The 27,940-nt window shown below is 46.8% G+C and overlaps 2 protein-coding genes across 4 annotated transcripts in view; both read right to left on the bottom strand.

The window, feature by feature from the left end:
* SLC5A10 (solute carrier family 5 member 10) overlaps positions 1-8,607 on the bottom strand; it is a 36,024-nt gene extending 27,417 nt beyond the window's left edge. The window contains 6 exon segments of the mRNA XM_034065825.1: positions 1,202-1,211; positions 5,577-5,680; positions 5,834-5,894; positions 6,441-6,530; positions 7,643-7,729; positions 8,497-8,607. Coding sequence (XP_033921716.1) covers positions 1,202-1,211; positions 5,577-5,680; positions 5,834-5,894; positions 6,441-6,530; positions 7,643-7,729; positions 8,497-8,607 — 463 coding nt within the window.
* Positions 8,608-10,933: 2,326 nt separating this feature from the next.
* On the bottom strand, positions 10,934-26,630 carry PRPSAP2 (phosphoribosyl pyrophosphate synthetase associated protein 2). 3 transcript variants are annotated; one of them, XM_034065347.1, is made up of 12 exons: positions 26,494-26,630; positions 24,109-24,228; positions 23,437-23,587; positions 22,299-22,351; positions 22,108-22,174; positions 20,700-20,872; positions 19,691-19,806; positions 16,155-16,210; positions 13,705-13,853; positions 12,920-12,990; positions 12,139-12,285; positions 10,934-11,627 (listed from the first exon to the last, which is right to left on the bottom strand). In XM_034065347.1, exons 3-12 carry the CDS (start codon positions 23,553-23,555, stop codon positions 11,469-11,471), a joined length of 1,110 nt encoding a protein of 369 aa, XP_033921238.1. In that variant the 5' UTR covers positions 23,556-23,587; positions 24,109-24,228; positions 26,494-26,630; the 3' UTR covers positions 10,934-11,468. The 3 variants fall into 3 exon arrangements, with proteins under 3 accessions (XP_033921238.1, XP_033921239.1, XP_033921240.1); XM_034065348.1 differs by having other exon boundaries at positions 10,940-11,627; positions 24,166-24,228; XM_034065349.1 differs by lacking the exon at positions 24,109-24,228 and having other exon boundaries at positions 10,940-11,627; positions 26,494-26,624.
* Between the last annotated feature and the right edge of the window lie 1,310 nt (positions 26,631-27,940).

Genomic DNA, 27,940 nt, shown 5'->3' on the forward strand with positions numbered 1-27,940 from the left:
ATCAGAACCATGGGCACAGAGAGGATGTTGTGTTGCTTGTGCCAATAGGATACCTCCAAAGCCATCACTGGAGCTGGGGTCCCCTATGAGATCCACATGTCCCAGCTGCAGATGGGTGTCACAGGCCACCTACCTCCGAAGAGCAGCACAAGCAGCTCCAGTCACATGTAACTGGACTCAGTTGGATGCAGACAGGGGGATGTAAGGGTCAGAAACGGGATGCTTTGGAGCATCAGTGCTGCCACTGCCTGCACTGGATACTCAGCCCTCTGCAGGATCAGACCCTGACCTGAGCTGCCCCGAGTACCTCCAGTTCCAGTGCCCTGTTCCCAAGTGGCATCTCGCCATGCTTTGTACAAGGCACTGGAGATGGGGCTGGTACCAGCACCCCAGGGTGGCTGTAGCTGGTGTTTCACATTCTAATGGGCAGGATTCACCCTCCTGGCACCCGTGCTGCTGGCAAGGACCAGCTCCCCCATCCCCAGCTGCAGTTCAATGGTCTGGGCCATCAAACCAGCCAGGAAGGTGGCAGGAGCCTAAAGATGCTGCTGGGGCAGGAGGGGATCTCTTCCATGGGGCAGGGACTTTGAGGTGCTGCTGGTACCCGCAATGCCCTTACTGATGGATAGGGAAGCTTTGCACCACCTCACCTGAGCCATTCAGAGGTGCTCAGGTGGGTGCTGGTGAGGCAGAGGAAGGTGCTCCCCTGATCCCTGATGGCTGCAGCAGCATTTCAACCCCTGCAGCTGCTCAATGGTGAGGACAGACAGGGGCAGCCCCATCATGGAGCACAAAACCTGCTCCCCAACAAGAAGTCACCTCCTGGCTTTGCACAGAGGAGGAAATCGAGGCACAGGCAAATGGAAGGAGATGCTTTTGGCCCTGAAGGAGAAGCCCAAAGGTCCTAAACCCCAACAGGAAAGAGACAAATGCATCCTCCAGCACATCCCTTGGCCTTTGCAGCTCCCATTGCAGAGCCCCTGGAGGAGGTCTGAGGGTTCTGCTTGGCCACAGTAGGACAGATCAGCTCCATCCAACACACTGCCTCCACCAGCCCCAGCATCTCCTATGCCTGCATCACATCCCATAGGGATGCCAGGAGCACACGCAGGCCTGCAGCTCACTCAGGCACCACACTGCTTGAGATGCTTGACACCCCAAAGTGACCACCATATCCCACCCATGGGAAGGCTGCACCCACACAGGGAGGTCTGGTCACGCTTGCATGGGAATAGGATGGGAAGCAGAGACCCCGAGCTGGGGCACAACAACAGCAGCGATGCCATGGGAGGAAAGGAGGAGGCAGAGCAGGCAGTGCTTGTGCCACCACCATGTCTGCACTTGCAGCTCAGCTCAGCCATCCCCAGTGCTCTGCAGGGTTATCTGCTCAAGAGCCTTGTTTGGAGAAGGAAACAAGGCCAGAAGGGGCAGGAAGAGGCAGGAGAGCTCCGCACCCTCGCCCGGAGCTGTGATGGATTCCCACAGCCAAGACATCAGCCTGGGTTTGACGTCTGTCTTCACACCCCTTCCACAAACCACCCCCCAACCAACAGAGCCTTCTTGCCTGGTCATGCGGGAGCACTTGCTTGGGATTAGTAATGGGGAGCATTGATGCTGTTTCCCATCTCACACCTCTGCCCTTCCTCCTCCCAGTGCTGCTCCAGGAGCTCAGGACCAGCACCAGGTGATGGAGAGGGGCCAGGCAGGATCATGCAATGGGAGAACCAGGTTGTGCCCCTTCAGGAGGGCTCCATCAGCCATGAAAACCAGCACATATCCAGCTCCAGCACAACGGGAAAGCTGTTTCCTAGTGGATAAACCCACACCATTAGGCATAACGTTGATTAAATCACCCATTGAGCTAACCAGAAGAGCACTTACACCATGATCTTGAGGATCTTCATGCAGGGACTGTTCCACAACATCTGGACCAGGCTTTACACCACAGTCATTCCTGCCATTCCCAAGGGAGGTACTGCATGTCCTCAGCTGCACTTGGGCTTGGCCATGGCTTTGGGAGAGCCCTTTCCAATACTGAGTGGCAATTCAGGCTTGGAATGTCCTGCTGCAGAGGAGCCAACTCAGGTGTGACCATGGCAAACCTCTACCAGTGGCTCCTCTGCTGCCTTCCCACCACAGATGCAATCCAACCAGAGCCTGGCACCACACAGAACACCAAGCAATGGTGTTCTACAAGAGGACAGCAAAGCCATTCAGGCAGTGCAAGCTTCACCTGCAAGGCAGAAAAGCCCCAACCAAAGGTCTTCAGCCTCCCAATGCAACCTAAAGCGGGGACACAAAACAGCTTTTCTGAAGGGGGCCTATAGGGATGCTGGGATGGACTCTTCATTAGGGACTGTAGTGACAGGACAGGGGAGGTTTAGATTGGATATAAGGAAGAAGTTCTTTACTGTGAGGGTGCTGAGGCACTGGAATGGGTTGCCCAGGGAGGTTGTGAATGCTCCATCCCTGGCAGTGTTCAAAGCCAGGTTGGACAGAGCCTTGGGTGCCATGGTTTAGTGTGAGGTGTCCCTGCCCATGGCAGGGGTTGGAACTGGGTGATCTTAATGTCCTTTCCAACCCAAACCAGTCTGGGATTCTATGATCTTAAGCCTCCCTAGCACAGTGTCAGCATCCTTAGCATCTCCTGGAGCTCCCAGCATCCCTCTTGGAGGGATCCATCACTTGTCCTCTCAGCACCAGCCAGAAAGCCATAGCCTTCCATAGAAGACTCTGAGCTTCTCCAGAGCCCAAGTACAAAGACTCAGCCCTGGAGAAGCTATTTCATAACTGCTGCTCTTGGCTTTCTCAATGCTTAATCATTTCTGCAGTCGTCTGCAAATGAGTCTAAGCCTTTGCTATGAGGAAGCTGAGGTCTCCCCACCTCCCTTCCTGCTCATTCTGCTGAGGGTGGGAAAGAAGACAAGCGCATGTGAGCGGGTGCTTAATAAGACATCCCAAACGCAACAACAAGCTCATTAAAAGCAGGCATGACCTAGTCATGAAATAAGTCCTTTCAACTGCAAAAGGAGAGGAGAAGCCTTTGAAGTCAGGGCTCGTAATCCAGCAAGATCCCTGCTTGCACTGGTGACCTCACCTGGAAACTCGTTCTTACCCAACAACAGGTAATGCCTTCCCAATGAAAGCTGGCTCTAGAGACAGCTTGGATTTAACAGCTAGCGAAGCCAAAGCCTCGGCAGGACCCAGTTATCCGGGGTACAGAGGAGCCTCTTTGCCAAGGTTGGGATGCCTGTGCCTCTCCTGACGTGTCCCAAGCCAATGGGGACACCATCTCTGAGCAGGACTTTGCTGCGCCTGGGACACAGGAGGTTGGGGTCCCCCAAAGGGCAAACTCCAGGAGAGGAGGGAGCATCATTCCCATGGCAGGGGTTGGAACTGGATGGTCCTTTCCAACCCAAACCAGTCTGTGATTGTATCATCTTCCTGCCCCAAAGGAAGAGCCAAGGCATTGCCGTGTGTTTCACACTCTCATCCCACGCTGCAGCCACCACCAGGGATGGGACACTGGGACATGTTGACAACACCCCGCGTGTCTGCAGGCACTCATCCCACCCAGGGCTGGAAACAGGCATTGTTTGAGTGATGTACCATGAATGGAGCCCAGCTAATCCCCTCTCTAGGTCGATTGCTCTCCTGTCTCATCCCGAGTGACTCAGAGCAGAGCACTCATCAGGCCAAACAAACTGGAGCACTGGCTGAGAAAGAGGCACCAGGGAGTGTCCATCAGGCTCCACACACACTGTGTGGGGCTGTGCTAAGGGCCAGGAGAACCGCAGAGGTTCCCATGGGTGCAGGCACCATGCAGAGGTCATCCATAGGTTCCTCTGTGTTAGGCAAGGGGTGACTCCACAGCGGTCTCCCAAGCTAGGAATGAACGCAGAGGACATCCATCCCTTCTGGGCAAAGCCATGGAGAGGCTGGAATGCAAAGGGATGTGGTACATCACAGCACGGCATGGGAGAGCACTGCTCTGTCAGGGAAGAGGGGTGTCTATGATAGATCCCACCTTCAGACTACCATGGACTTCTTCCTCTAAACTTGGAGCAGCAAGAACAAACTATCCCATCAGAAATCCTATCCCAGCTTCCAACCTTTCCCTTTAAACACCAGGAGGGATTCACACCAGCTCCATAGACAAGGATGCTCCAGCATCTCCCCCAAGCTCCTCCTGGGTCTTCATAAGGAGCAAGGGGAGAGATGTCTCCTGAGCAGCACAAGAGAGGGAAGTGACAGCAGTTGACTGGACATTAGGACATTTAGGGAGTAATCAAAGTGTCACTGCCCAAGCTTGCCAATGGAACTGGTGCTCCAGAAGCCACCAGGCTGATTTCAGGAGAAATCCCATAGGATTCTCAAGCCATAAATAAGGGTATAAAGAACATCAGTTTTATGGGAAGAATTCCCTCCAGGAAACAGAACATGCTTTTGCAGAGGGAAATACAGGTGGCAACCGCACCAGCATCACCTCTGCCACCTGTATCCCTATATCAGCAGGGACACGGGGCTCCCTTCTCCCCTGCAACCTGCTTTTAAACCCAAAGCACAGTGCTTTGCCCAAGAGCAGCTCATGGGAAGGAGATGGGGACACATCACATCACACAGCACTGAGCGGCAGGGACAGCCTCTCCCTTCGCATTACACACTGATGGAGGAGCTGTTTGTGAGCTGCTCCATCCTCCGCATCCCTATGAGGAAGACCCAGAGCATCCCCCCTAGCTCAGCCCGGCAGGATGGAGGAGGATGCAGGGAGCGATGCTGCACCCAGGAAGCAGGGAGCTGGGAGCAGGGAGCCAGGCGCTGAGCGCCGCTCCGTGGGGAAACACGCATGGGACCTCCTGCCCTCACCCACTGCTCGCAGAAACCCAATGCACACACACGGTTCTTGCAGCCAAGCATCCATAAAAGCCTGTTCCTTTCAGGCAGTGCAATGCAGACCCCGGGTCAGACCCTGCGGGATTGCTCCTCCGGATGCTCCTGTGCTGTTTGCTCTTGATCTCAGTCTCAGCCCCCAGGGCTGTCTGTGCCTGGCTCCCTCCTGCTTGCCCCAGGCCTCTCGTCACAGCCTCTTGAGCTGTTTTACCTCAGATAAACTCTTCTCACAGCAGCAAAAGTCCCTGAAAATCAGACACTTTGTGCATGGGTTTGGTCATCTTACAGCTGCAGGTAATCCTTTCCTTAGAAAACCCATGTGTCCTACAGCAGCAAATGCATCCCAGCTCCCCTGGCTCTGCCAGGACCATAAGGAATTATGCAAAGCATCACTGCCAGAGCATGGAGAAACCCAGATGATCCAGCTCAGCCTCTGAGCATGGTTCACCCACAGCCTCTGCTGCGAGGTGAGTGCACTGTGTGTCTGGGTATCCTAACACGCAGCCATGCATCCATCAGGGCCACCTGGACACAAGCATCACTGCTGGGTCTGCCTATGAACACACAGGGTGCTGCAGACAGCATCTGCTGCAGCAGCTTCTCAGCCCTTTATTTGAGGTTTGAGCCCCAAAATAACCCTTGGATCAGTTGTGGCTTTGTCCTACAGCTGGGTGGGAGCTGCTCACAGGGGTCTTGGTGCAGATGGAGAGCAGGAGCATCCGATCAGAGAGGTACATCCGGATCCTCTCCCATCCAAACCTTCACTGGAGGTACCCGGGCATGGTGACCATCTGCCATGGGAAAAAGAGAGGAATCATGCCCCTTCCTCTAGGGATGGTCCTAGGGAAGGCTATATTCCCAGAACAGAGCCTCACAGCAGTGACAGCCCTGCAGGGAGCAGGGGCCACGGCCAAGGCCATGCAGGCCGAGGGCAGTGGGATGTAACCAGATGGGATGTAGACAGAGATGAACACCCAGGCAAGTGCCAGCAGAGCATAAGTCACCTGTTGGGAAGGGAGAACATGGCACAGGCAGAAGGCAGCACTGATCCTGGTGCAGCTCAGCACTGGCTGCAGTGCCAGAGCCTTGTCCACCATTCCTAACCTGCTCCTGGTTCACCTCCAGTGCACACTTCCATCCCTAAATGACTTCAGACAGGAGCGCATGAGACCATGGTGGAGACCCCCTGGCAGCCCCAGCCCTTTCCCACTAACTCCCTGAGCACCAAGCAAGCCAAATGCTGCATATTGTACTGAAGAACACAAAGACTTTAGAAACAAGGTGCAGGGAAGCAGGGATCCGGGTCAGGAAGTGGGATCTGCAGGGGCTGGACTAGCCCTGAAATGCCCTTTCCTCCGAGCACATGGACCTGAGCTGGCTCCATCCTCCCCATACGTGCATTAGACCCAGGCTGGAGAAGCTGAGTTAGCAGGGTTGTGTTAATTACCCCCTGCACTGCTCCTCCCAGCCTTGCAAGCAGTGGTGTGAAGCCACCTGCAGCGACAGGGCTCGAGGAACTCGTTCCCTTGCTGACACAACACAGCTCTTACCTTCCACCTGAAGCCAGTGACAGCACTGGTCCCAGTCAGCCCATTGAAGAGCCTCGAGCCCTCGCTGCTGGCAAAGAGGGAGGCACCCATCTATGGAGCAGCAAAGGAGGTGCTGTGGGTGCTTGGGCTCCCTGCAGCTTGGATAAGCATCATTCCATCTGGATCCAACAGTGCAGCCCCCAAGGGGTAACTTGGGAAGAGGAGGTGGCAGAAGAGGTGTCTGAAAAGGAGTAGCAGAGCTCAGATTTCCCATCACTTCCAGAAGCAAAGCGTGGACAAAGATACAGCAACCCCATTGTGACCCAGCAGCGTGCACTCACATCCCAGAAAGCCAGAGCTTAGAGCAGCTCCAGTGCCTAAAGGGGCTGCAGGAAACCTGGAGAGGGGCTTAGGACAAGGGCCTGTAGGGACAGGCCAAGGGGAATGGCTTGAACCTGTCCAAGGGGAAACTGAGCTGAGCTCTTAGGCAGAAGCTGTTCCCTGTGAGGGTGCTGAGGCGCTGGCACAGGGTGCCCAGAGAAGCTGTGGCTGCCCCATCCCTGGCAGTGCTCAAGGCCAGGTTGGACACAGGCTTGGAGCAGCTGCTCCAGTGGAAGGGGTCCCTGCTTGGAGCTGGAGGAGCTTTAAGGTCCCTTCCAACACAAACCACTCTGGGATTCCATGTGTTGTGAAGGACATACACATATATACAAGATAACCCCCAAGAGACCCTACTTCAGGTATCCCTGAGCCCCAGCAGCCAGTGCTTTCCCAGTTCAACCCATCTGGGCATCCCAGGTGGGATTGGATGGACTTGCTTGGCTTCAGGAAGATGAGGAGCCATGTGTTGCTGCCTTTGCCACTGTCTGCATTGCACACCCTGCCTGGAGGTGGCCTTGTGCAAGGAGCCAGTGCCAGACACAGTCAGTGGTTACCTACACCCAGTCAAGATCATACCAAAAGAGGGGGGAATGAAGGACACCCATGGGTTGTTGGAGGCACCAGAAGCATCCTATTGGGCTCCATTGACTCTTCCTTGAGTTCAGAGCAGCTTATGAGAAGAACCAACATCCTTTGTGGAATAAGAAGGGAAACACAGATCCAAGGATACAAATCCTGGCAGGAGGTGGTGGTACAAGGTGGGGGAAAGCAAGGGCACCAAAGAGGGAATTCGGTGGTGCTGGGTGTCCCAGGGTGTCACACAAGGAACAGTCTTTACTTACTGGCCACCAGGCCCTGTCTCTGCCCGCAAGGAAACAGCCACTGCCGGTGTTCCTGTTCACCCTGCATTAAGATGGGGAGGAGAAAAGCTGAGCACAGAGCAGCCTTTCCCTACAAACCCAGACAAAACACCAGGAATCGAGGACCGAGACTCCCAGACAAGAAGCCAAGAGACAGGAGACTCTGGATAATTAATGGGAACTCTGCAACTCCAGCTTAATTACACGAAACAGTGGCTGCACCCCAAGTACCTGGAGCCATGAACAGCAAAGGCACCCCGAGAGGGGGAAGCAGAAGGGATGCGCCCATCCTGCCGTCATCCCGAGCAGACAGGTTGGCTAATGGGGACCAGTTTTGGCTATGGGTTTTCTGCAAGGCAGAATAAATGGCTCTGGAGATCCCTCATCTGGAAGCTCAGGTAGCCAAGGGCTTTTCCTGTGAAGCAGGGTATTTGTCTCAACACCCTCTAATAGACAAGCAGCAGATCTGCTTACACCCAGCAGGCCGGAGGCCAGGGGAGAGGTTTGTGGTGTGGTTAATTCCACCTTGGTTTCAGGTTTTAGGAGTCTTTCTATAGGGTATAAGAGGGGTGGAGGGTTTGTACAACACACAAATATGGAGCAAGTGCAAAGTACAAGAAAATCATGGAATGGTTTGGGTTGGAAGGGACCTTAAGGCTCACCCAGTTCCAATCCCCTGCCACAGGCAGGACACCTTCCACCAGAGCAGCTTGCTCCAAGCCCCATCCAACCTGACAATAACAAGAGGTTTTCCAATTCCATGCAGAAAAGGCAGAGCTGAAAGAGAACCTGTTCAAATAAAGCAAGCAGAAAGGAAGGGGAGAAAACATTCCTACCCATATTCCCACTGCAATGTTTAAGGAGAAATAAGCTGTTATGACAACAAGGTCAGCAACCCTGAGCTGCTGCAAGGGGCTGAAGGCTGCAGCAATGGAGTTGCCCTCCATCATTCCTCCTCCTCCTCCATCCCCAGCCTCACTACAGGCACTGAACCAGTAACTCCTTAGAGCTTGAGGGTTTATCATGACATGAACTGGCAGCAGGAGCTGTGCTTCCAAAGGCATCAGGTGGGCAGCCTGGCTGTCCGCTGCCCCCTTCCCGTTTTCCCACTGCCCTTCCTGCTGGCACCAAAGGGACAGCACCTCTGGATTTCAGTCTCACAAAGGAGCATCCACTCCAACCCCATTTCCTTGGGGTTTCCTGCTGCTGCTGCACTGAGCCTGAAGAAGCTGCAGGCTCCAGCACAAAGCTGTCCCTCAATTGAGGCAGGGTCTCAGCACAGCAGCTCCCAAGCTTACATCTGGATATTGTTGGACAAGAAACTGTTTCCGTGTTCAGGGAAACAGAAACCAAACCCAACATTGCTCTTGGAGAAGCCTGGAAAGAATTTCCATGGAAAATCACTGTAGGAACTGCTGAATAAAGCAGGTTTTTAAAGTGTTCTGTACATTTGAAGGATCCGAAGGGAACACCTTGAGGAACAGCTGGTGTTTCTGGCAATGTGGGATTTTTGCTTCTGGGAAAAGCAAGTAGAGATGAAGGAGCTCTGCAGTTACACACTGTAATGAAAGGGGGATGAAAACTGAATGAAGTCACCCTTTCAACTGCTTAATACTATGGAATGTCAAAGGACGAGCAAACCAGCCTTAGGACACCAAATCCTTGACTCCTCATCAATACAGTAACTGCACTGCATGAAAATAGGCAAATTTGGGGGGTTTCTACCTACAGTGACCATCAAACACAGGAGTTATGCTTATGCCCAAGGTGGAGCTTCAGCACAGCAGCAAGAGCCAACCAGCACAAACACCCACAGAAGAGATTAAGCTATGCCAAAGGCCAGCAGGAAACAAGCATCAGGAAACAGCCTTTAGATGTAATGTTTTGGGATATTTAGGAATCACACCACTTGCTGCACCAGATTCTGGCTCCTTTTCCAGTGGCAGCACAAGTTCCAAGCACACATCACAAGGTCTTGCTAATAAAGTAAATACACAGCAAGTAATAGTGCCCTTAACCAAGAGGTCAGCAGGTTTCTCCTCTCTCTGAAGCAGCTGCTGATGCACCCAGGAGCAGGTTTGTGCTCTGAGAGAGGAACTGAAGCTCTCCCTCACTGCTCAGCTGGAATTAAAACTGCATTTACACAAAGTAGGTGCAAGCGTTAGTATGTCAGCTTGGTGTATCTAGTAACATCACTGAAGTGTTTAATAACCCACTGTCATTAAAGTACAACCAGGTGCAGCCTTGTGTTTGGTCATTTTGTACCTATGGACACGAGTGCAAAAATCAAATGGAATAATCCGACAAAACTTAAGCTCAGAGAAGGAAGAAAAGGGTTATCTGAACAGTGGCTGTGAAATAAAACCACCAGCTCTCAGGCTCAATGCACCAAGATCAAGTCCTGGAGCTCTTTGAGCAGTATGCAGGTCTTCCCATCACAGGCCTCCACCATGCCCAGTGCTGCACCACCGGTGACAAGGGAAGGAAAAACCTGGTTTTATCCTTGAAAGCAAATGAACCTCCAATGCCGTTGGAAGTTTGTCTCAGGTAAAATGGTGATAACAAAGGTGAATTTCCACTTCTGGTTTTGAACATGCCAGAAGTTATTATACTCCTTTGCTGGACGCTGATGGAGAGATGAGACCAAGCAACCCCTATGTGCTCTTCAGTTCCAACAGTCGTCTCTGTGACAGGTCAGGTCTCCAAGACTGGAAGCTCAGCTGGGCAGCTAGCCAGGCATTCCACACACACCTCCGTAAGGATGGCTGGGAAAACAAACCTCAACAAGATAAGCTCTGCATTACAGCTGTTATCTGTGAGCTCACCAATGCATTTCAGTTGGAACCTTTGCCCCTCAATTCCCTGTTCTGGGACATCCAGCCATAGATTTTGCTCCCTACATTCCCCAAAGCAAAGCAGTCTACTGGAAGTGTGCCAGAAGGGCCGAATTATAACTCATTTAATGCCTTTGGTAGCACCAGAAAGGTGAGAGGTTGTATTTTGGGTTTTACAAGGCTGCTCAGCAGCAGATAGGTTGATAAATCACCATGAGCATCAGTATTAGGGAAAAGCAGCCTCTCCTCCCCCTCTGCAGGTGTTTCACTATAACAACAACCAAACATACATCACTCTCTATACTGCTAAGCAGTGCAAGTCCCATTCACATTCCAAAGGAACCCATGAGGATAAAACAATCACTTCACCTCCTGCCCTGCAGATCACTTTAAGGGGACACACTTCAGAAGACAAGTGACAGGTATATGAACATTTTTAGAAAGCTCACACAAAAACAAGTCTTTATTCTTTGTGGCAGAAAATAAATACAGGTGCATATTTCATCTGCTTTCTATAAAAGCACTCCTACAAAATCACTCAACTGCCAACAACAGTACAACCTTTTTGGCTTTTAAAACGCAAGTATTATACAGTCCCTTCATTTTCTTATCTTTTAAAGCACTTGTAGCAAGCAGCTTTGGGAGAGGAATGCTTAATTTAGAAGCCAAATTCTTGCCTCAAGTGTTTTGAGGGTTGTGTCCCATCGTGTATATAGTGCAACTAACCTAAAAGCAACTAACAGGTTCTCTGGAAAATGTTTCTTCCCCTCCCACCTCCCGACCCTCCCCAAAAAATAAAACCCTGTAAAGAAAACCACTCTCAAAAACTGTTCTACCTTGATACTTAAATCCAAGAGAAAACAAGAAGTGGCTCAATAGAAATATTAAGGTTAAGTATGATGCTTCACAGCTCGGTATCTGCTTCCAGTTTGGCCCAGTTTGGGGTTTATTCTATTTCTTTAGAGGAAGAAGCATTAATCATCCAGTCCTATATTTCTGAAGAGGTAAGACATGGACTCTCCGTTATGGATCCTGCGAATGGCTTCCGAGAGGATCATGCTGATATCCACAGTCTTGATTTTAGGGCACTGGAGTTTCTGTATTTCATGTGGGATTGTGTTTGTAACAACCACCTACAGAAAGAAAAACAACAATCAGAAGGATGTAGCTCTTTTCCACCTCCTGTATTAAAGCTGTGGAAGGGAACGTCCACCCACCAGATCCTGTGAAGCCACCCTTTACATTACTGTCAGGATTAAAACCTTAGGAAGAGCCATGCATTGCCACAGGGTTGCACGTATCCATGGATACTAATGGCACTGTCCTTCCTTCTCTTCATTCACTCTGCCATGCAGGTCCAAAGCAAGGAAGGAAAATCTCTCCCAGACTGAAGGGAACAAAAACTGCCAGCACAGGCAGTCCCTCATCTCACAACTTCCCTACCTTCCTGTCACTATACTTTCAGGATGTGTAGATGCTAATATTCGAGCATACGATTCCACAGTCACAAAGCCCAAATCCAGGAACCTTCCAGCTAAATTCTTCACACCAGTGTATTTTAATAGTCAAGTCAGGAGAAAGCTCTTTGCTTACAAAACCCCAGCCCATCTGATGAGAAGTTCAGAATCCATGATCCATTCTTACCTCATCAATTGCAGATTCCTCTATGAGCCTGGGAGCATCTGAAGATAAGAGGCCATGTGTAGCCATTACAAAGATCTTGTAAGCCCCCCGCTCCTTGAGGGTCTCAGCTGCAGCCAGGAAGCTGTCAACGTCATCTATGATGTCATCCTGGCAAGAGGAGATCAAGTCAGTGAAGATCCACCAGCAACACACCCCAAACAACATTACACCTTGAACAAGCCAATGCAAAATGGACATTTTTATTGATGCTGTTCTTCAGACACCTGAGGTGTGAAAGAGCAAAAAAGGAGAGCATCCAAAAGTACCATAGCATCAAGGGGCAGAGGTATTCCTCCATGAGGGAAAGAGGAAAAAGCCAAGACAACTGACATCCAGTCAGAAACCAAACTAATAGAAGTAGTGCAGAGATGATACTCTGCTTCAGAGAAACCATAAGGCAGGCTGCATCATCACAAGCATTTCTAAACTCACAGGGTAGAAACATGGTGATTCTCCCCATACCAGCTGTGTTGAGCTCTCCACCTTCAGGCAAGCACTTGAACAGACTTTTAGCTGCCTCTTCACAGAAACAAGGTCCAAATGCTGCTTTTCAACACAGATCTCTTCATAGCTCACATGGCCAAGTTCAGCCAGAGTGCAGAACCTCACTTGATGAACAGTGCAGTACCAATAGTACACCATCCATGCAAGTTCAGTTGCTGACACAGCAGAGTATCTACTTGATTTCTGCAACTTGCACATGTTTAATGTGATTTAGCAGAAGTGATAGCATCTTACTTACCACGATGATAGCTATTCTTCCTCCTACATCTCCAACAACTGTGATGGGTGGTTTTTCCTTGGGAATCAGCACTGATCAACAGCAAGTTTTTTCAGAGGGGTAGAAAGTAGAAAGAGAGACAAAGTTTATACAATTCAAGTGTCTGCTTTACATATATCATTGCTGTTATAGAGAGAAATGAAGCAACAACTATTTCAACCATCACAGAGTTACTGGGGAAAACCAGCAGGATTTTAATACAAAATAATACTTTGGGCTAAGCTTAAGAAAATAACTACACTCATTTACACCCAAATTCTTAAAGTCAATTAATTCTTCATTTTAGTCCAGAGAATAGAGTGGTTTGCAGACACAACCAGTTCAACCACCCTACTGAGGTCCAAGCTGTATTTATGCAATGAAGCTGGGCTCGTGCAGCTATAGGTCACATCCACATTCAGCAAGGTCACTGTATGAAGGGCTGTGACATTATACAGCTACACACAAAACCAGTGCCAGCCCAGCTTATTAGCTCTGTATCCCAGAAAAATTCCAATGGGAAAGTAAATTGCAAATTAAAAGTGAGGCCTCACTGCCAGGGGTTCTGACTGCCTGTAATGCTACAGCCCCATCTACACAGACCTCTTTTACAGCCTAGCATTAAAATCATGTAGAAAGCATCAAAAAGGAACTTTTTTCCCATTAGTAAGAAAAAAAACTCTCTTTTTTGCCCCTAAAAATGGCCCATCACTGCCAGCCCCACTCCCAAACCTACAGGAAACACCTTCACACACAAACTTACTTACTGGGTATCTCCAGACTGGGATGAATAGCAGCTACGTTTTTGGCTGTAGGTGGTGAGTGGCGACCATCCACCATGTCAGACTCTGCATCCTGAGCCTCCCCATGAATCACTGCAATTCCCAACCGTAAGCGCTCAGCGAAGGACTGGGCCCTGTATGGAAAGGGTTAAAAACAACAGAAACTCATTACATTTACAGTAATTCGTATTTGTACAATCCTCATCTATTCCCATTTTATTCCTAATGTTTCAGAGGAAAAACTGAATGATCCTAAAAGTTTAGGAAAATGGATAGAAGAAATCACTGGCCCCTTAGAATCTTGATTTCATCAGGCTGTGAAAGTCAGAATCACCTTGAAGTAGCCACACAGTGGCCTTGAAGCAACAGGATAAATGCTACAAGTCACCTCATTCTGATTCTTCCCTTCTGTTCTGCCCAACAGCCAGAAAACTACTTCCTAGCCTTCAGCATTACTGAGATCCCATGCTTTAGCAGCTTGCAGCTTACAGTAACCAAAAACAACCTGGATACCTGGATTGACCGTATTCAATAGGAAAATATACATATATTTACATGAAAACAGAAAACAAGTGTTCACTGATTTATTTTTAGCAAGATGTGCACTAAATAAAGGCAACATCCCTGACACAACCTCAGACACCCTACAGAAAAGGGAACCCAGACAATCATTTTGCCTGACAAACCACACTTCAGAGTCACAGCCTGGATTTTTACTGATTTACATAAAGCTCCTTCACTGTGCAGCTTCTTCAACTAAAATCAGGAATCTATGATTTATGTAAAGAAGTGTGAGGTCAGCTGGGGGAATGGGGACAGCAGAGGCACGAAAAAAGGAATTTCACAGACACTGTATCCCAGAACCTGGAAGCAGCAAGTCAAAAGTAACAGATTCATCCTACCTTACCTCACACATCCCAGAACTCCGTATCTACCCTAAGCTAGTCATCCAGACTCCTGGGCAAAGTGGGCCTGATACATTCAGGGTGAGCCACTTTGTTCTCCCATTAGCATCTAATAGCCTGTATCAGCTCCTTCACACTTGAGCCCTGTTTCACTATCCAAACAACTCAAAGTCCAGAGAATAATGAGCCCACTGTGACTACTCAGTGACTTCAAACTAAAGAATCTTCTGCCCTATGGTCAGCATACAGTTAGGATAGTTTTTGCAAGCAGTTAATTCCAGATAACCCCAAACATTTTGGGTTAAGTCTTTGAAGGCTTAATCCTATCAACAAAACCGTAATAACTACTTTAAAATGTAATATTTAATTGAATGAAGTTCAAAGTAACAGTAAAATGATTTATTCATTTTCCAATGAGCTCAGAAACCGCAGAAACATTCTGACTTCATCGAGGAGAGGTTCTCTTACACAAGTTGGCATTCATCTGACAAGTGTTTTCCTTGATTAGGCTGAAACATTCCATCAGCCTTTTCCAAACATAATGTTCCTCCTCAAACACTGCTCTTAAATGCTCACATGTGGACATGAAGAAGCTAAACAATACAGCTCTGGGATCCTCTCCTACCCAAACAGGTTACGTGTGCAACTTATCTGTCTGATCAGCTAAAGGTACATAGAGACTATTTGCTGGCATGCACAGGTACATGACAAGCATGAAATGCTCCAATACTGGGACCAAGTAAAAGAAAGAAAGACAAGCAAATGTAAAGTAACTGGCCAAAACAAAAGAAATCACATAAAAAGTACTGCTGGAAAACAAAGGTGACCAAAGTTACTCCCTTCACTATAATGCCCCAAATAAAAGTATGTCTGATTTGCTATATGAAATAACAGAAACCTTTCTTACAAAGAGTGCATGATCCATCTAAATAACTTTTCAAGAAACTTGGGGTTCTTACCACAGCAAATAAAGTATCTCAGAAACCACCACCCAACTCTTCCACCACCTGCTGAGAGTGGTGTCATTCCACAGAGTTCAGTCAACCAAAGAGCTTCATGGATCAAGAACAGCCAACACAGACTTCACAACCAAAATCATCTCAACCATCAAATCCTGTTCCACCATGCTGCGTAACAGCTATCTGTATTTAGGGGCTGATCACCAATGTTCTAGGTTATAAACATGCTTAGCAATTACTCTGGATTAATGGTGTTACACTTCCAGTCATTTTTCATTTACAGCAGGAAATTTATGATGTAAATGCACACAAATCTAATATGATTAAAAACTTTCATTAGCCTAAGCACTGCATTGATTCTCCTCATCCTTTTGTTTGGCCTTTTTTACTCTCCTTAGATTTATTATAATTACAGCGATGATGTAAAAACTACTCATCTTACAAAGGAGAATTAGGAGGGATTTGAAGGCAGCATCTTCTAATTATGGGATATCTGTCCTTCAGCAGATCCTAAGCACAAAATCACGATCGAGATTTCCTGCTCTAACACAAGAGAGCAGATCTTACCCACCTCTTTGCAGACGCAGGTGATTTGGCCACAATTACAGCATTCCTGTAGTCTGGTATCTGTAGTAAATAACAGATAGCAATGTCTACTTCATATCTTTAGACAAATTTAAACTCAGTAAGAATCAAGAGAACTTTATTTTGCCAGAAGAATTTTAAGCATCGAAAGCAACCTCAAGAATCCACTGTACATGATCAGAGTGCAGAGCTCAGTAAAAACAGGTATTTAGAAAATTCAAGTATTAAAAACTGTACCTTTCATAAACATATTATGGATGACATTAAATTATCTGCTTTAGACCATCAGCGCTACATGAACAAGTGTTAAAAGAAACAGGAAACCATCAAAATTAAAGTTTCCTGTTCAACTTGTCTTGTGAGTGCACATGACAGCTTAGCCACTTGAGAATACAGTGTTTCATCTACTTCCTTTTGGTTTTCAGAGCACATCAAAAAGCAACACCTCTCCATCACTCCATCACATCAGACTCTTTACATGGAGCATCAAAAGGGGTAAAAGTTCCACATTCACTGCACTCATCCTGGTGTCACAGTCTAATATTGCTGTAAACCATCTTCTATGCAGATCAGCACTGAAGGATGCTGCTGTGAATGCTGACAGCAGCAAAGGGGTAAGATCAAGTCTGGGTTTCATTTTGAGGCCTCATGGGTTATTCAGTCAGCCTTAATAAGTTTACTGCCCCTCCCCTGCCCCAGCATTCCCATACTGGCTTCTCACTCCCGATTCCCCCCTTTATATTTAGGCAGCATTTTAGTCCCCATGTCTCAAAAGTTTCTTATCCTCTCTGCTTTCCCTGCAAACAATGACTCCACGTGACATTTGTCTTTCCTCATCCATAACTTCCAAGCATTCCAATATTCATGCTTCCAGTCCTCCTTTCCAACAGCAATATATGCTCCCTTTTACATCTCATCTTACCCTCTTCCTTGCAAACTCAGCATTTTCCTTCACTGTTGTACCCTGGGGCAATCCATCTCCCACAGAGAAACTGTCTGTCCTTCTATCAGCAGTAGCCCACAGCCACTCGTAGCTGCAACAGCCAAGACCTACAGAGCAGATCTCCTCCTCAGGATCCCATTGTTAAGGGACAGAAGACTCTTTACTAAACACCTGCAAACTGGCCTGTTACAGCTGTAATTGCACAAATCTGGGGAGTGAAACCCTGACATGCAGTTCATTGCCTTACAGTTAGATCTCAAGTACCAGTCCCAGAGCACAGAAACACCTGTTGATTGGGGGTTATTTTTCAAACACAAGCAAAGTAAATGCTTCCACAATCAATCCTCAACAAACCACATTGACTGTGTACTTCCAAAAGCTCTCTAACTGAAACAGGCATGGGAAAGAAAAAATGAAGTTCTGAATCTGAGCATGGGTCTGAGCAACTGAAAACAAGAGCTTTTCTAAGGACATGTCAGGAAACATTAATAATCCACAGTGCTGCTAACTCCACCTATAATACTGGGAATTCAGCATGTTCTCTCCTTTACAGACAGTTATACAAGAGGCTACAAAGATTAACGTGATGGAAGGTATGGACAAGGCAGGGCCTGTCACTTGACATAATAAAGGCTTTGATCTTGTTCAGACATCATTGCCTCATTTTTCCCCCTGCCAAATTATCAAATTTGTTCTCAGCTCTTTAAAGATGAAGTCAGAAAACCAGAAATGTCATTCAAAAGATAGTAAAGACATCAACAACTCCTTGTAACAAAGGGCTACGTCAAGCTAAGATTAACACATATCCATAGTAAAGAGAGAAGACACCAAGTGTCAAGCACTTGCTAAGCACACAAAGGAAAATGACTATTATTTTTGTACCACTGAATGGTCTTCACACCAGAACACCAAGTAATTCTCTTCACACCTAGCCATAAATTCCCCACAGGGAACAACTACAAGCCCTCACCCTCTTAACTCTCAGTTAAATGCTTTTTAAGTGACCTCTGTGCTAATCAAGCCAGACTCATTTCCTACTGCTCAATATATCCCACGCCAACTCCCATTTGAAACATTCTTCATGCTTTGGCATTCACAGTGTGGGATTATGCAGCAAGCTGCTGCCACTGTGAATCTGAGCTGAATTCTGAATTCCTCCCGAGCAGCACTGTATGAAGCATCTAAGGAAAGACACTATGTATGACATGGCTTGTGAAGACTCTTAACCATACAAATCCCACCTGATCAGCTACATTCAGTCAACTCGAGCTTGAGCAAGTGCTCTCATGCATGTGCAGGGGAATGAAGAAATTAGAAACTTCAAGTGTCTTTCAAGACCTCTCTACACATACTCCAGCAGATCTCTACAAGTGTTCATTTCTTCACAGACTGCACAGCAGTGCCAGACTCAAAGCTGTAATAATTCTTTGTAAAGCATTACGAGTTCATGTACCAAAATGTGCTTCCAGGCTAAACCAGGACAACGCTCTTGTCAGGGACCGTAACCCCCATACATTCAAGCAATATAAAGGCAGAACTTGTCTTGTTTCTGCATATTTGGTTTTCTGTGGTTTTTCCTGTTTTTTAACTTACAAAGTGCTTCCAACATTCAGTACTTCCCTCCTGGTATATAAGGTGAATGAATGTTGCAAAGCCAGAGCTTGAAGCTTTGTCATCTAGTTCTAGTTCTATAATCCTCTTGGACTCTATTACCAAATGAAATTATAATGGCAGATTACCAAATAGCAATTGATTCCCCAAACATAAAATAACTCATGTTATGTTTGTCATAACAAAATCATGTTGCTTTGTTGGCTTTTTTGCTTGTTTCTTTTAAATTGAGGCATTTTATATCTCTATAAAAATAAACTGGACTCAGAAGTAAGAGTAAGCAAACCCTTTTTTCTCACTAGGAAAAAAACATTTTCTTTATTCCACGTTATCATTAGTCAGAGGCTTTATCCCCATCTCACACCTACAATTATCATTTGCACACCTACAATTATCATTTACACAATTTTTATAGATATGAATCTACCAGTAGCACTTCTCAAAGCACTTATAAAAATAAGATGGGAAAATGAATGTACAGAACATTCGAAGTAAAGCTCAAGTCAAGACATGCTGAACAAACAGCAGGTGAGGATTTCCACATAAGAAGTCATCTGTTCCTGTTGTCAGAGGAGGATCGATAGGCTCTCTCAGTTTACAACTTCACTTCCAAAGTGTTTTCATAACACGATATAAATTACACCTACACAAGCAGTTCATCCTATAGATGTCAAAACTGGAAATAGGAAAAGAAGAAGAAAATCCCCTTTTTTTCCTCCAAGACTAGTTAGGAGAATATATCTAAGAAGACACGAGCAGCATCACTGCATGGATAAAATACCTGCTCTTCACAAAAGCTAAAGTTAAGCCTGTGGGAAAGAAAAGTACTAACTGCCCAATGCCACTCCCTTCCCCATTTAAAACCCTATTTGAGGAGTTAAGTTCCTTCAGAGGAATTTGTTTCAGAAGCCCCGAGACATGACAAAATATCATTCAAAAAAGCAAGTGTAACAGCAGGGCTTCCTCACCTCTTCCTGGATGTACTGCAGTAAAAATGGAGATGCTCTCAGGTTATCAACTGGAATGTTGAAGAAGCCCTGTATTTCCTTCTGGTGTAGATCCATGGTAATAAGGTGAGTTAGTCCTTTAAAAAAATAAGTAAAACAACATATGGAGAAACATATCAAGAAAAGAGAGAACAACCACACTCTGTTTCTCTACTACAGAAGTGTGGCCAAACCAAAACCTCTAAGATGCATTAGCACAAGAATAACAGACTCTGTGAAAGCACAAAGCACATTAATTCCATCCCTCTTCAGTAACTTCCCAGATTCCTTCTCCAAAAGGATCTCAGAACGCTTCATAATTGACTCAGCAGTGCCACACTGCGGCAGGGAAGATCCTTCTCCATTCTACATGTGACAAAATGAGAGCACGAAGGAGATAAATTGTCCTGTGTCACAGAACAAGACCCACAACTAATACTCAAGTTATCAACTCCTGAAAAATGGGCCCAAATCCTAATGATCAAAACACTTCTCTCAAAATAAGAAACCAGATCACACTGTGTTCACTGGAACTGATGATTTTTCCCAGGGACAGGAGCAAAAGGAAAGGAGCAGATGTGCTGACCACTGCGAAAATGCAAACTCAAACTCCCACCGCATGTCAAATGTAAAGGACAAAGTGCATTTATCCAACAGGTAAAAAAACAGGCCAGCAATGACAAGGGACAACTGCTCCAGAGTGTCAGAAAGGCAAGGAGCAGTATTCTGAGAGAGACACCACTGCCCAGAGCAGCAGAGTGCAGTTGCCTCACTCTGCCAGCTCAGGACACAATGTAAAAGGGCTGTTACAAGTTTGCACTTTCTTCATGAACTCATTCAGAAACAGTCCTAAAGACATTCTCCTTCCTATATGGGTTTTAACACACAAAAAAACTCTGCAGCCCAACTTGAACACAGACATCTCTAAACCTGAAAGCTGACAGCAAGAGCCCCCATTGCCCTGATCATTTCAGAAGGGCTGTGCTCTTACCCGCTTTGCACATCATGGAGGCCAGTAACTTAGAGACAATGGAGCCCCTTTTCCTCATCTTGCACTGTTTGCTGTACGGGAAGTAAGGAATCACTCCAATAATGCTTTTGGCACAGGAGGTTTTACAAGCATACACCATGATTAGGAGTTCCATGATTGTAGTATTCACATCCCTGGAACAAGAAGCATCCAGTTCTGTATTTTGTGCATAAGAACCGTCTGTTTAACACAGTATTTATACCTGCTCCAGGGCAGTAAAGAGTACTGTGACTGAATGATCTGCCCTAAGAATCCAGCTGTGCCCCCCCCAGGATGGACAGTGCCCTGGACACAGCATTTGAATCCTTCACTAGAATTAGACCTCACAATTTTTTTTTCACTTAGCTATTTTGAGCTGAATTAAATGAAAGTAATTCAGTTTTTGTTGTCCCATGCTGCTGTAACAAAGCAGCCCATAATTCATCTCCAATATCTCCTTTTGTCATGCACAAAATAATATATATTTTTTAATACAGATAAGCTTTTTGTTTTTAAGTTTCAGACTTTGCAACAGTTTCAGACTTTACAACAGCAGGCTAAATATATAACAATTCCCATCTATTTTTTCCCCTAGAAGATAGGTTTATCTTTTTAAATGAGAACTGGTCATTAATTAAGAGACATCCTGTTTCTGTTGCCATTAAAACAAGTCTCACCACTTGTAAAGTTCTTTCCTGAATCACAGGACACTGCCTAGGAAATGCTCCTCCAAATTTAGACTTTTATAATGATGCTAGAGACAGGCAACTGGGAAGGGAATAATTTAAAAGAATAACATAAGCAGAAGAATGTACTTGGCAAAAGAATGCAGAGTCCCAGGGGAAAGTTTCATTGACTCACTCAATGAACTGTTTCATATTCAGTGAAGTCATATTCAACTGAAAATTAAAACAGCATCTTATCATAGAGTGGTTTGAGTTGGAAAGGACCTTAAGATCATCCAGTTCCAACCCCCTGCCATGGGCAGGGACACCTCACACTAAACCATGGCACCCAAGGCTCTGTCCAACCCAGCCTTGAACACTGCCAGGGATGGAGCATTCACCACTTTCCTGGGCAACTCATTCCAGTGCCTCAGCACCCTCACAGTAAAGAACTTCTTCCTTATACCTAACCTGAACTTCCCCTGTTTCAGTTTGAACCCATTACCCCTTGTCCTATCACTACAGTCCCTGATGAAGTGTCCCTGAAGTCTTTGTGCACATATCAAAAAACAAAACGGCAACAAAACCAAAAAGAGAAGCCTCTGTGTAGTTAACCTAAGCTTATTATACTGTATCTTATACATAAAATGAGAAGAAAAATTAAAATAGAAGCATTCTTATGGACAGTCAAAATATCAGCACAACGTCTTTAAACTATTACTCACTTTGAAACTGTTTGGATGATGAATACATCCTTTCCTCTCACAGACTCCTGGATCTGCACTCTTGTTTCTGCCAAGAAGAGAAACATGTCATATTTTCAATAGCAAAACCCAACAAGAGCAGAAGGAACAGGTAACCAATACATGCACATTATAGGTAGGTAGGTTTCTAGTTTTGCCAATTAAATGCTCACCTCTGTTTGGCTCTTGATAAACCTGAACCTTCCCCATCTCAACTCCTAAGCGCCTGCAGGAGCAGAAGAAAGAAAAGTAGATGTCAACAGGGAAAATGAAGGGCAAAACAAAGCCTTTACAATGTGACAGTCACTGAAAAGGCTGTATTTCACAGGAGAAAAGCAAAAGCAGAAAATCCCAAAGCATAAACCCAGTAATTATAGTGGAAACCTCTTAACAAAGCATCTAGTTTCCAGAATTTGCACCCCAGGCTCAGCTAAACTCATTTCAAGTCAGGCTGGGATGAACAAGCAGAATAATGATTGCTAAATCATGTAACAATTTCTAACGTGTATCTCTATACACATTCCATGGATGTTGACATATATATATGTATATATACATGGCAGCATCACACGTGCAATGCTTACAAGACCTCTTTTAAAGCATTCCTCTCTGTAGAAAGAATGTCAGTGATGAGTGAATAGGAAATACTGGCGAGCACCATTCTGTGAGGAATAGGAGACTAATGTGTGCTGTATTTATTCCACTTCAGTATTAGCACAGACACTCATCACTAAAGAAGTGAGAGACTGGAGTGTGCTGTGTACTTATGCCCGAGTCCTTGCCACATGTAACTCGAGATCCTTTACACTCTCCCTTCTCCTCCTATCTGTACCTAACCTCTGGTCCATAAGCCTCAGGAAAAAGCCGATCCCCTGCTGTACACCTGGTCATGTTGTGCAATCCAATACCTCTACAGTAGCATGGTAAAAATGTTCTTAAGTCATTAAAGTTCTCCTGAAAGTATTTCTGCATTTAAAGCTAAATTAATGTTTCCATCTAAAATACAGTGAGCGGGATAGATGCAGCTTTGCTAAGAAATATCCTGCTTGTACCATGATTTAGTGTTATCAAACATTCATTTTTCTACATGTTCTCTAACATACTGCAGCAAATCACAACCTGCCACCTAACAATTTAAACACAAGTTACTGATCTGTTGAAATACTGCAAGACAGCACACTCCATGTCCTCACAAACCATGGTGGTTTTCCCATATATCTTCCCTTAAAATCAGGTATCTGTCTGAAGTAAAATAGGCCCCAACACAGTAACACCAAGATCCTGAGTGGCCCTGCAGGAGGTTCTACTTACTCAGCAATCCTCTTGGACAGTTCCATGCATGACGAATTGGAATTAGCTGAAAACAGCACCAGTCCACCCTTGGTTACATTCATGATGGCCCCAATTTCAGTTGATGGCACACAAAACATCAAACCTAAGTTGTTTTTCCGCTTCTAGAAGACTGCAAGAGATCAAAGGTCTGTTGAAGCCACAACATTAAAAACAAAAACCAGATTTTCCCTGTTTAGAAAGTGAAGAGTTTCCCACAAGCCTATATTCTCCAGCATCCTCAATAGTTGTTATCAATAATAGTACCACAAATGTATCCTTCAGAACATTTTTGAGATAGCTCAGCACAACCAACATAGGCCACAAAGGGGCATTCAGCCCATCCTGCCTTCCTTCTCCTGCCCCCAAGCTCTATACCCTCCAGTAGAACACTTCCCCTGTGGTCTCCAAACATCCCCAAGACAACTTCCTAACTTAAATGTTTCCTCATGCTATCATCAGTAACACAGATTCGCTTTTCCATCAGCCTGTCCAGTTCATTTTCCTGAACTGAGCAACATTTATTGACTTTTGCAAGATCACAAAGAGATGGAATTGAGCTAAACAGAGCCCATGGGTCCTGGCTCTGGCCAGAAAAGTCTATTTCCACAGCTGTGTATCTTTCCATCACTTTGCAACAAATTATAAACTTACAAAGAAGGATGAAATGTAAGGAAGAGTTCAATAAAGCTGGTAGCTGTAAATAATGACCTCTTGCACAATGCAGCCACTTGGTGAAGCAGTTCTTGTCATTCTTTGGTACTAATATCTCTCCTGTGGAAACAGGAGAAAAATATCAAGAGGAAATCTATACAATCTTTATGGGGTTTTTTGCAAACAAGGGTACAAAGCACTAATCCTGCCAAGGCTTTGATGGGATTCCATCTTCACACATTTTACTCTTCTTTGTAACATCACATTTCCGTTACTAATTCTACTGTAACATTTTATCCATGTAAAGAGAAAAGAAGCAATCACATTGACCAGCAGTTGCTGATAGAGCAAAGTAGCATTCAACTCAAAATTGCTGCACACAAAACTCTACCACACTCCATGTCTGCTGTATAAATAGTCCAACCCTTCAGCAGCCATTTCAGCATTATGAAGGGGACTGAAATACCAAATACACGTGGCATAATGCAAAACAAACAAAAAACAGAGCTTAGGATAAATCAGTTATTTTTTTTGCTGGTAAACATCTCCCCGCTGAGAAATGCAATGTTACAACAGCCTGATGGTGTATCAACCATAACCAGTACTATTAAGTACTCAAAACCAGCATCTAAAAGGAAAGTAAGCTTCCATACTCATAGGAACAGCTGGTTTGCTCCCTAATCTCATTCAGCCCAGCTTTCCACCCTTGCTCAGTTTGACCTCATCACAGAAACTGTCCTAAAAGCCAAAGACAGGGACTTCCTGATGACAACTCTCTTCATGCAGAGGCTGTGCTAGGCTCAACTGTTGTGAATGAAACCTGCCTGTCACCAAAACCTCCAACATGTGCAGAACAAGAGCATAAACAGCAACAACTCTGGCAACAGAATTTGAATGCCTGGATGTTTCAACTCTACTAGAGCCTGATGGGCCCTAACGAGAGACCCTGCTCCTTTCAGCCTTTGCTTTTAGACAATACTGGAAAATAAAAATAACAATCCTAGAAGGCAGCATGGTCCCAGACATCCAGCCTAAACCCAACTATATCTCTCCCAAACTAAGCATCCATCAATTCAAGGAGAAACCTATTGCTTAGCTAGTGTTTCTTTGTTCTGTTACTCACTTACTCCCTGTAACTCCTAGCTGGTAACTAATGGCCATTATCCATCAAATAGTCATAGGGGTGTTAAAGACCCAAAGTGAGCATGTACTAGGGCCCAGAAGGACACCTGAATGCATCCTGCTTGCGCACTTAGATGGGAACAACGTAGAGATAACTGCCAATGTTACTAGTAATAGTCACAGTGTGTTTTGAAGCACAGCTTTCTTCCAATTGTGTTACCTTCTTTACTCTCCTTTAAGAAGAGTTAGGAGTGAAAGAGCTGAAAGGCAAGAGCTGTTGGTTCTTGGTTATCATTCAGGGGGCATTTTACACCACAGTAAGATACCGACATACTCACAAGCAACACTGAACAGAGCTCTTCACATAACCATAGGCCAAGGACTGTCTTGTAGATGTATTTCAGCAGCAACAAGTGGGCTATAGTGTGTGTGCAGGGAAGGAAGCTGCATTTATAGAGATAATATTGATGGATCAACCCTGAAACAGGTGTTGGGATGAGAGGAAGCTCACAGAACTTTATTAGGTGTGTAAGAACATGACTCCATAAGGGTACACAGGACCAGGGCTCTCAGCTTGAGGTGGGCAAAGCCTTCAAGCCTCCATCAGATTTAAGAGCATACATACATCACAGAGTAGGATGCAGCCCACAGACTCCTGCCTTTTCCTTCGGGCTGCACACAGTTAACACAGACAGACCATGATGACAACAATTACCGAGCACACATCACTGGCTTTACACTGAGGATGCCCGCACAGAAAGCAGCAGAGGCAGGAATAATAACCATGGTACTAAGGAATTGATGCCCACGGCCTGGAAGGAAACTGAACCCTCTCACCCATCTCCCCACAGAGATGGTCCCAAAAGGACCTTCCACACTAACCTGCTCCCCTGGGCTAAACACAGAGGGTTGAGCCCTCCACCCCACACCTCCCTACAAGCCCTTCAGCTCCAGAGGGGTTCCACATACCCTGGGGTGGGGGAAGCCCACCAGGGCACCCCGGGGTACCTGAGGCTCGCTCCCCTCCTCATGGGAGAGGCCTGGGCACACCTCTCACCTGCAGACAGCCCCCACAGCCCGGGGCAGGTGCCTTCCTACCCATACAGTCCCTGAGGGGAGGGCAACGAAGCCGCCGTTCCTCAAGCGGCTCAACCCTGCGTGGGGATGGGGGAGAGAGCGCCGGGGAAGGAGGATGTCCTGCCGCTCACACAGCCGGCTGAAGTGGGCTGAGCGGGCAGCGTGCCCCCTTGCCGAAGGCCTTACCTGCCGGCTCCGGCCCCCCGGCCCCGGGAGAAGGCAGCCCCGGCCGGAGGGGAGGGGAAAGGGGGGGCACAAGCGGAGGCAGCGGCGGAGCCCAGCGCCTCCAGTTGTCCGCTCGCAAGATGGCGGCGCCGCGTGAGGGAGGGCGGAGGGCGCGCGAGGGGCGGGGTCCAGCCGACGCCCTCTTCCCCCCCCACCTCCCGCCGCCGCTGAGGGGAGCAGCCGCCGCCGCCATCTTCCCCCTTAGCCCCCGTGATGGGGATAACGGGAACACCGCGTTACTAATGGCGTATTTCAGCGTTTCTTACCAATAAAGAGTGAGCAATGTCCCCAGCGGGGTTGGGAGAGCCGCGGTGCTGAGTCCGTACAGCATAAACCAGCGATGTCCGAGAGGTTTTATGGGTCCCATGCCTGCATCGCTGCCAGGGATGGTCGGGCATCGGCTGCTCGGCACCGGCACCACAGCGGCGGGTCCTCGGCATCCCTGCAGCACCGGGTTGTGGCTGGGCTTTGCCATCAGGTCCAGCTGTGTTTGCAGAGAGGAAAGCTGTTCCGGAAAGTAAATTAAGGCAAGAAACGATCAGTACCGTAAAGAACATCTGTGGTTTGTCCCATTGGGAATCGGGGCCATCCTTGCAACACACACAGGTTACACTGAGTGAAGATGCATTGGACATCTTCAAGCAGCAAGGCACTGATTTTAGCCACCCCTTTATCACAAGCAGCACCCATGACAGAAGCTGTGTCTTTTCACTGCTGTGATGAAGTTCAAGTCATCCCACACAGGAGGATAAGGCTTTTCCACCCAGATCCCAATGCTGAAATAAACCCCCCAAGCACTGTGTTTTCTGCCTAACTGGGTAGCTGGAAGTTGTTCTAAATCCCACTTTTCGGTATGGCCATAGAAGAGCATTTTATGGATCCGAATTTCCGCATGAAGGGTACAAATCATTCCCTGATGGGTACTTCCTGCTGCTGCTTTTAGCACAGGTAACAACTGAACATCATTATTGCTGAGCATTGGAGCAAGGGTTAGGGTTAGGGTTCTGGAGGCTTTGAGCGGGCTTGGAACACGATAACCTTAAGGCCTTTTCCAGCCCTCATTGCTCTATAGCAGAGGGACCTGGACACGCTTGTGAGGTGGGCTGATGCCAGAATCATGTTGAACCATGCCAAGTGCAAGGTCCTACACCTGGATCAGGGCAATCCCAGGCACAGCTACAGGTTGGGCAGAGAAGAGATTCAGAGCAGCCCAAGGAGAAGGACTTGGGGGTGTTGGTCAATGAGAAAATGAACATGAGCCGGCTTCAATGTGCGCTTACAGCCCAGAAAGCAACCGTATCCTGGGCTGCATCCAAAGGAGTGTGACCAGCAGGTCAAAGGAGGTGCTCTGCTCTGGTGAGACCTCACTTGGAGCATTGTGTGCAGTTCTGGTGTCCTCAACATAAAG

The sequence above is a fragment of the Melopsittacus undulatus genome, chromosome 8 (genome assembly GCF_012275295.1).
Source record: "Melopsittacus undulatus isolate bMelUnd1 chromosome 8, bMelUnd1.mat.Z, whole genome shotgun sequence".
In the NCBI taxonomy this organism is placed as follows: domain Eukaryota; kingdom Metazoa; phylum Chordata; class Aves; order Psittaciformes; family Psittaculidae; genus Melopsittacus; species Melopsittacus undulatus.

What these genes read in the sequence shown, in the direction of transcription:
- PRPSAP2 (XM_034065347.1), bottom strand. Translation starts at nt 23,555, where the DNA reads ATGTTTTGTGTGCCATCAACTGAAATTGGGGCCATCATGAATGTAACC. An exon ending in TCCCAGTCTGGAGATACCCA is followed by an intron (nt 12,991 to 13,704) that starts GTAAGTAAGTTT and finishes GCTGTTGATCAG; the next exon opens with TGCTGATTCCCAAGGAAAAA. An exon ending in AGGAATCTGCAATTGATGAG is followed by an intron (nt 11,628 to 12,138) that starts GTAAGAATGGAT and finishes TTCTTTCTGTAG; the next exon opens with GTGGTTGTTACAAACACAAT.